Source organism: Chamaea fasciata, unplaced genomic scaffold (assembly GCF_029207755.1).
Source record: "Chamaea fasciata isolate MVZ Bird 193981 ecotype frontalis unplaced genomic scaffold, bChaFas1.0.hap1 SCAF_11, whole genome shotgun sequence".
In the NCBI taxonomy this organism is placed as follows: Eukaryota; Metazoa; Chordata; class Aves; order Passeriformes; family Sylviidae; genus Chamaea; species Chamaea fasciata.
The window spans coordinates 19,926,634-19,935,032 of NW_027094096.1; the positions used below are offsets into that span (position 1 = coordinate 19,926,634).

At 45.4% G+C, this 8,399-nt stretch overlaps 1 protein-coding gene across 5 annotated transcripts in view; it reads left to right on the top strand.

The window, feature by feature from the left end:
- GNB4 (G protein subunit beta 4) overlaps positions 1-8,245 on the top strand; it is a 30,552-nt gene extending 22,307 nt beyond the window's left edge. For all 5 annotated transcript variants that reach the window (XM_066193559.1, XM_066193562.1, XM_066193560.1 and 2 more), the window contains 5 exons: positions 122-284; positions 460-526; positions 659-860; positions 2,059-2,275; positions 3,450-8,245. In XM_066193559.1, the coding sequence (XP_066049656.1) occupies positions 122-284; positions 460-526; positions 659-860; positions 2,059-2,275; positions 3,450-3,556 (756 nt within the window). In that variant the 3' untranslated portion in view covers positions 3,557-8,245. The remainder of the gene's footprint in view (positions 1-121; positions 285-459; positions 527-658; positions 861-2,058; positions 2,276-3,449) is intronic.
- The last annotated feature ends 154 nt before the right edge of the window (positions 8,246-8,399 follow it).

The window sequence follows — 8,399 nt, forward strand, 5'->3', positions numbered from 1 at the left end:
CTGTCAGTGCAGGAGGTGTGGGTGTGTAGAGTGCAGTGGGTTGGATGTGGTGAGCTGTGAACCCAGGCACTGGGGGGTTGTGTGCCCTGACTGGGGGCTTTGTGTGGCTGTGTCTCTGCAGATGCACGCCATCCCGCTGAGGTCCTCCTGGGTGATGACCTGTGCCTACGCTCCCTCGGGGAACTACGTGGCCTGCGGGGGCCTGGACAACATCTGCTCCATCTACAACCTGAAAACGCGGGAGGGCAACGTCCGAGTGAGCCGCGAGCTGCCGGGGCACACAGGTCAGCTCTGCTCCTGCCTCTGCTCTTGCTGCTCCAGGGAAACTGTCCTGCCTGGGGCTGGGCAATGCCTGTGCTGCTTATGGACCAGCTGGGGGAGAGCTTGGATGCTGTCCTTGTGTTTAACCTTCAGTCAATACCCCTGGGTCACAACCTTACACAACTGTTCTGTTTTTAGGATACTTGTCCTGTTGTCGCTTCCTAGATGACAACCAAATTGTCACTAGCTCAGGAGACACCACTTGGTGAGTTTTTGAGCCCTGTTGGCCTTCCCACACTTCCCCTTTCTTCCTTTTTTTTCCTCTCCAGTGCCTTAATTTGTATTTCAAACTCGAACTCTGAAATAATGACAGACGTTGTGTTAACTTGACCTGCAGTGCTTTGTGGGACATTGAAACTGGCCAGCAGACCACCACGTTCACTGGGCACACTGGAGATGTGATGAGCCTCTCCCTGAGCCCAGACATGAGGACTTTTGTCTCGGGCGCCTGCGATGCCTCCTCCAAGCTGTGGGACATCCGCGATGGGATGTGCCGGCAGTCGTTCACGGGGCACGTGTCAGACATCAATGCAGTTTGTGTAAGTGATCCTCCTCTTTCCACGTGGGAAGGAAGGGGGAGGATAAAGGCTACATTTGCATGAATTCAGCTTAGAGTCTACTGAGCTACCTTGATTTAAAATCAATTAGTTAGGGTAGAGAATGGTAAATTGTATGTAACGGAGAAGGTTGTGTAATAACTTACAATCTACTTTGTAACTGAATTATTGCCATTATCTGTGATGCACTGCGCTGTTCCTGGAATAGTTTCACCTGTGTTTTTATTCAGTGACTGAGACATCACTTTTTTTAAGAAGTAAAGAACGGACTAGGGAAACTTTCTGAAGCGTGGCAATGTGTTAAAAACTGAAAATTGTAGATAAATGCAATATACTGAGAGGGTGCAACACAGCCAAGCATCCTCATCTTAAAGTTTTTTTTGTTTAACTAAAAGAGCTTTCAGCGAAATATTCCGGAAGGCAATTAAAACCAGTATTGATGTTCAATATTCCCTATAGATGTTGAATTATTCCTGGAATAATTTGGTAATATTTAGAAACTGGATTATATTTCCCCTCTGTCATAGTAACAGTATGTTCTGATCTGCAAGATCCAGGCTCTGGTAAATAGAGAAAGAAATCTAAGTCGAAACTGCATCTGTTTTTGATAAACATGAAAAATTGTTAAGGCTGAGAAAATACCAAACACATGACCAGTACAAAAATGCAGTTCCTATACTTAGACCTGGACCCTGAGATGTGCTGGGCTCTCTCCATTCCCATTTCAATCAATATTGCTGTTGAGAGAATAACTTGGGTTTGGAGTAGATTTTTTCAGGAAATTGAATTGCTTGTTTGAAGTCTTCTGTCTTGGCTGAGCCAACCTGGCTGACCAGCTCAGCATGGAACACTGTGTTCCACTTCAGCCAGGATGTGCAGAGCTGGGGTTTGCTTCATTTTGTAGGAGTCGGTGGCATCCCCTGTGACTCCTGTTCCAGCACACACAGGAACTGTCTGGCTACAATTCCAGTCACACAGGTGTCCCCAGTACTGTTCCAGAGGTGTCCCCTTGCATAGCTGTGTACAGGCATTTTCAACATGCAGATATTTCTTTAAAATAAAACATTCTGCCTCCGTCCGGTAAAATAATCTGTTGTTTGACTGACACGTTCCCAGTGTATGTTCTGACTGACGCATGCCCGGTGCATGTTTTGGTGCCAATCCCTGTGTCCTGTTGCAGTTTTTCCCCAACGGACACGCCTTTGCCACGGGCTCTGACGACGCCACGTGCCGGCTGTTCGACCTGCGGGCGGACCAGGAGCTGATGATGTATTCCCACGACAACATCATCTGCGGCATCACCTCCGTGGCCTTCTCCAAGAGCGGGCGCCTGCTGCTCGCCGGCTACGACGACTTCAACTGCAACGTGTGGGACACCCTCAAAGGGGAGAGGGCAGGTGAGGACACCGCTGCTGTGGCTGCGTCTGAGCCTCGGCAGCCCTGCACCGCCCGAGTCTGTGCAGAGTGCAGAGCCAGGGCACTGCCAGTGCTGGTGCTGATGGTGTGGGATCTGCTTTCTGTTTTATCTGGAAAGGGCATCCTCTTATTGCATTGGGTTGTGTCTTCCAGAAGTTACACTGCATTTCACTTCCCTCTCCGTGGTGTGAGCAGTGAATGAGTCAGGAGAACAGGCCTGTTCTTGGGCTTCACAGATCTGTGTGCTGGGAGATCCCAGCTCTTGAGGCTAAGGAATGCCCTCCAAAATTGCACCTACAGAAAATGTATTTCACTGAAGTGTATGGAATTAAACAGTGCAAAATGACACCTTTGCATTGACTTTTGCACCCATGAGTGGCAGTAATACAGATGTAGCGACAGGAGTCTTTTTGCTTTGCATTCCCTGCTGTTGGGAGAGAGGGAAAGTGGAAACTTCTGGTCCTTGAATCAGTCACTTTTGTCAGGACACGGAATGTTTATAGCACAGCTATTTCTTTCTCACTTCTTACAGTAACTTAAATGCTTGGGCCTGGTTCAGTTCTGAACATCAGTTCTGCTGTTCAGACTGAAAATAGATCCTTTTCTTTAGTTCTACCACAACTGGATGGGGAACCTTGGGAGAGCAGCCAAGGGGAAGAAGAGGTAGAGAGAAAACAGAACCAAAGCAGGAAAGAGGCAGGCTAGTGCTGCTCTGTGGTTTGTCACAATATATGGGGGATTTGTAGTTCCTAGGGTTTGCAGAACCTAGGAAACTCAAGGTAGTTAATGCATCCAGGGCTTTGTCAGGAGACATCACACTGGATTTTGGAAGTGCTTGCTGGCTGAAATTGTGGACAGCACTGTAGGAAATGGGAAAACCGGCAGAGAGCCTGATTAGGGAGGAGAAGTCATAAGGGCAGAGAGAAAAACGGAGACAATATTGTGCGTAGATATTTTTACATACCTTATGGTTGGGTTTTTTGATAAGGCTGTTACGGTCTGTGTGGTTCCTCAGAGTAAAGAGAGAAAAGGAGAATTAGGATCTTGCATTGCATCTTTTTTAGTACATGTAAGACTTACCTGGGAGAGCAGAGTAACAACCGAAGTCCTTGACATCCTGCAGACTCTAAACTTCCATTGCTTCTTCTTTTGCAGGTGTCCTGGCTGGCCATGACAACCGTGTCAGCTGTTTAGGTGTTACTGATGACGGCATGGCTGTAGCTACAGGGTCTTGGGACAGTTTTCTCAGAATCTGGAATTAACTGGGAGCCAAACATGTACATTCTCCATTTGAGATCTGGAGAGATCAATGCTGCAGCCTATAGCTGTGAAATAACATTTCTACCTTGTATTTGCAGGTGAAGTTTTTCTATTCACTGATTATTACACAAAAAGGCTTTCTGTAAACTAGAAAAAAAAAATCAAGTGAAGAAACAGGGGAGGGGGGAAGAAATCACTGACTTTTTAAAAGGGGCCAGCACACGTAATCATGGTGACCGACAAACTAAGAGCCAGTCTTTTTGTTTTTGGTGGTTTGGTTAGATTGTCCTTGAAGGGTTTTTGCTTGTGCTCAGTCTGCTAATCCTGTACTTTTTTCTTTTTTTGTACATAACAGAATATACACATTATAGCAGTCAATCATGTAACATTTGTCTGTATGTAAAGAAATATGTTTGCATTTTTTAAGGAACTACATTTATAGCTTTGCTTTTAACCCGAGATGTCACTTCTGAGTTTTGTAGTGGGTGAACTAGATTGCTGTTTTAAATGTTTTTGTGAATTTACTGTAGATAAAGTTAAGCCAGTGGTATGTATGTGTTTTTTATAATGGAAGGCATTTGAATTTTTTTTAAAGGCCCTGGAGACTCCCAGTTAATACCTATCGCCTTATTCGCTCCCTTCTTGACCTGCTTGCCTATTTTTGATCAGGGGGGTTCTTCCTTCAAGCCAGTGGTTCCTGGTTCATCCATTGGCAGTCATGACCTCCAAACACCAAGGAGTTAACGCCAGGTAGACTCGCGCCAACAGCAGAAATAATTGGAAAATATAAGAAATCCAGTTTTAGCTTCCTCCCTGCAGGTTTTTGCATCAGTTATTCCATGCAGTCTGTGGGTACAGAAGCCAAGTGGCCAAGTGCTGTGGCTAGCTCTGCTCTGGCCAAATGTGTGGGTTTGGCTCCTCACAAGCTCCAGCTGATCTGCACTCAGTGACTTGGCTGCTGCGCAGAGCCCAGAGCAGTGTCTGCAGAGCTTGCTCGTTCCACACCAGCTGAGAAATTCAGGAGGACTTTGCTTAAATTCCTAAAGAGGATTTAACTGTGCAGTTAATTGCTTGTAATTCCCCTCCAAATTCAAGGGTTGCCAAGGCACACCACAGCCAAAAGTGTTGTCAATTCTGTGCAGTGGGAATTACCAGAGGAATTGTGTAACTGAACTGCACCTGTGTGACCCCTGAAAACTTCCAGGATAACCTTGAGGATATGTGCTTGTTCTCTGTGGTCACTGAGGGCTGTGCCACGGGTGTTTCGAGGTGCCAGATGTTCTGCAGCTCCAGCACGTAAATAGCCATTTCTGCTCCTTTCCTGGTTCTGATTTTGATGTCAGTTGCTTAGAAATACAGTTCAGTGCAGAGGCAGGAAAATCATGTGACTGATGCCCATTTGAAACTGCCCAGGGAGGTTGCTTAACTTTTTGGTGCCTGGCAGCATGTCTGCACTCACAGTGGATGTTCCCTTGGGAATCTGAGCATCTGTGGCTATTTTGGAATGGGGGATTAAGTCTATTGGCTTCTCTTAAGTGACTTATCTTAAAGATAAGGTGAATTTTAAACCACCAGGTTGGAAGATGATGTTAGTCATCATTCATTGGAACTGATGGGGAGTCTGGGTGTCTCTGGGTCAGGTAGGAAAGAGAAGGGCCCAGAATCCTGTAGTATATCCAAATGGGATTTCTGGCTGAGATGACTTCTGTCAAGTTTCTGACATTTTTTTAATCCTAAATTTCAGTACTTCCAGACTGTGCCTGTATACTTGCCATGTCTATAATGGTGAAGGTGCCAATAAATGTACCACTCGATCACGGTAAATTCACTTTTAAAATAAGAAAAAGGCGCTTCTTATACTGGAGAAGGAACATTTCCTAACAGCAGCCTGTGGTGTAGGACCAAAATCCCACTGTATAGTGTCTCACAGGAATTCCTGAGTGTTTTGCTTTGTGATCTGTCTGCATTTACAGAACTACTATGGAATTCTTGTAACTCTCTTAAGTGAGCAGCTCTTTGGGATCTTGCAGACTCAGTTTATTTTTTAGTGGTGCACTTGATTATTTTTTTTTAACTCACAGCTGCCTTGAGTGAATCATTCTGGAAATTTGTTACTAAGGAATTTTAAGAAAATATTCTTTTTCTAAAAAAATTTTTTTTCCATAGAAATGTGTTTTGAACCAATTTCCTAGTCAACACCTTTGCCGAGACAGGTGCCATTTTTACATTCTGGTATTAAAACTGGTTTCTACTTGTGAAACTCCAAAACCAATTTTACAGCTGTATATAACTTTTCTTACCGGTTCAGGTAGCCTGTAACAGTGGTAATGGCTCTTGTACAGGTATTACTGCAAATAACTCCACTGTCACTGTTGGATGGCTGTTGCCTCTTGGATTCAGCTGCTTTTAAAATAAATACTAAGGAATGCCAACTACTTGCTGAGGTGTCCGGCGGCATCAGAGAGCTCTGCCTGCCCCTGCTCCTCGCTCAGCCCAGCTCTGGGGGGCTCCGGTGTCAGCACACGAGGCCTGGGGGAGCCTGAGCACAGCGGGGGAACCGGCGTCTGCGGAGTCTGTGAGAGATCCTGCCCAGGTGACCTTTGCTGTTCCATTCCTGCCCTGCTTGGGGGTTCCTTTTCAAGCCTGCAGATTCCAGTGCCACAGGTACTGTGTGATGCCACAGAACGACTCAGGCTGTGGCATTCCCTTCTTCAAACAGCTGGCAGGGACCTCTGGAGGTTGATGCCCTGGCTGAAGTGGAGGTGGCTTTTGCAGTAAAAGCTCAAACTCCTCCTAAAAGAAGGAAGGTAATAAAATGACCCTTGATAGGTTTTACTTATAAGGTTTTAAGTAAAAAACTGGTGAGTGCCTGCAGTTGATGTGGGTCCAGGTGTGCAGCTTCTGTGACTTCTGACTGCACCATTGCAGTGAACTGGCTCGCAGCAGATGTTGCAGTGTGAGTGGGCACAGCTTCACTGGCTTTAAAAGCTGGTAGTCAGACTAAATCCTTAGCTGAATTTCAAGTTGTGTCATTACAGAACTGGAGTAACCAAGAGCATTGTGCCAAACAGTGGCAGAGTAACTCTAGCCCAGCCTCTCTTCTAAAGGCAATTTGTTACAGCTCGGGAAGCAGAACCATGTGCTCGGCGTAACAAGATTTATTTTCTTCTGGTAGTTTGTCAGCATTTTCTAATGTGATTTAACTTTGCAATAGAGAGTTCTCCCTTCAGGCAAGTACCCAGCCTGGGCTTGTTCCCATGTAGCCTTGGATGGCTGTTTATTGGTGAAGAAAGCAGTTTGAGATTCTGGAAACCACAGAAAGCTGCTGTGGCTTGGTGCTGATGTTTGCTGCAGTACATGAGCAATGTGGCCTGGTTCCATCTGTCTGCAGCCCTTTTCCTTCAGACACTGCTGTGCTCTGCTGCGCTGAACTGCAGCTCCATGGTGGTGCTGGCAGAGCCGACAGCTCCATGTGTGGCAGGATTTGCACCACTCCAAAGGGAAAGTGCATTAGAGAGGCTTTTCCTGCCCCAGGACAGGCCCTGAGCTCACCCTGGCAAAGCTGAGCTGGAGCAGCAGCAGGTCCCAGTGTGGCTGTGCTGTAACTCATGGGGTGGAAGTAGTTGACTCCTTCCTTCAGTTGTGTAACTGCCCGTCCCACGATGAAGTTCACATTAATTACTTTAAGGTGGAATGAAAACGTTGTGAAAACATTCCAAGAGTTGTAGTCTGTCCTCTCTGGGGACACCGTCACCTCCACTAGGTTTAGTGCTGTGCTTTAAGATGTTGGTGAGAGTTTTGGCTAATTGGACTAGTTGGTATCAATGGTTGTGTAGCAGAATGGCTGGTTTTGAGATAGCATTTCCTGTCCAAGTACTTAGCATGGGTTGATGGTGCACTGTGTATCCAGTACTCTGGCATGCATGCTGGTCACACTCCTCCTACACTTCAGAGGCACCAGAGCCTTTTATCCAATTGCTGGTTATGTAAAATACATGCAGAATGTTAATGCAGTGTTGTTATGGTAAATGTGTGAACAGTGTTACTAATTGATATAACCGATAACAGATTACATGTGCCTGACATTCTTATACCACACAGTATGTTTAGGTTTTAACTAATATGGACTTCGGTGGAATAGTCTTAGGTATTTCAAGCCTTTGTTTTACTTACACAATGGTGCTCTCTTTGTGTTTTTTTGGTTTTTTGTTTTTTTTTTTTTTTTAAAAACAAAAGCATCTGAACACTTGTAGTACATATTACATCCAAAGGAGTCCAAAGCAAAGTGCTTCTAAACATGCTTAATTTTACTTTGCCTTTAGTTCCCAGCATCTCTCATCAGCTTTTCTTGTTTTGTTTTTACTTGTTGCTGACTACTTTGGAAAACTTTGGTAATGTTACCAATTATGAAGTGATTCTGCACTGCCTTTGGATTGTGTATGTATTCAGAAACAGTCTTAAAGCTTTTATTTAAGCTATTGAAAAACCAGGGACTTGTGCCATTTGTTCTTTATCAGTGCTGTTGTAAAAAGACTTCCCTGTGACAAAAAAATCACTTGCTATGAACTTTGTTTATAGCTCTTTTTTTTTTTTTTCCACGATGGATCTTTTTCTTTGTATTTGTACAGTGGCTCAGTGAAAGTTGTTGCCATGAGTTGATATTGTAACCAATAAACAAGTGCTTTTAACCAGCCTGGCTCAGCTGTCAGTGTTGTATTAGAGCAGCCCCTGGCCTGGGAGTGGCCCTGGGCTGGGGATGGAGCAGCAGCTGGGCCCCGTCCTAGCTCTGCGTTACCTGTGGGAGCGACGTGCAGGTCCCCACCGGGGACAGAGCTGCCAAAGAAC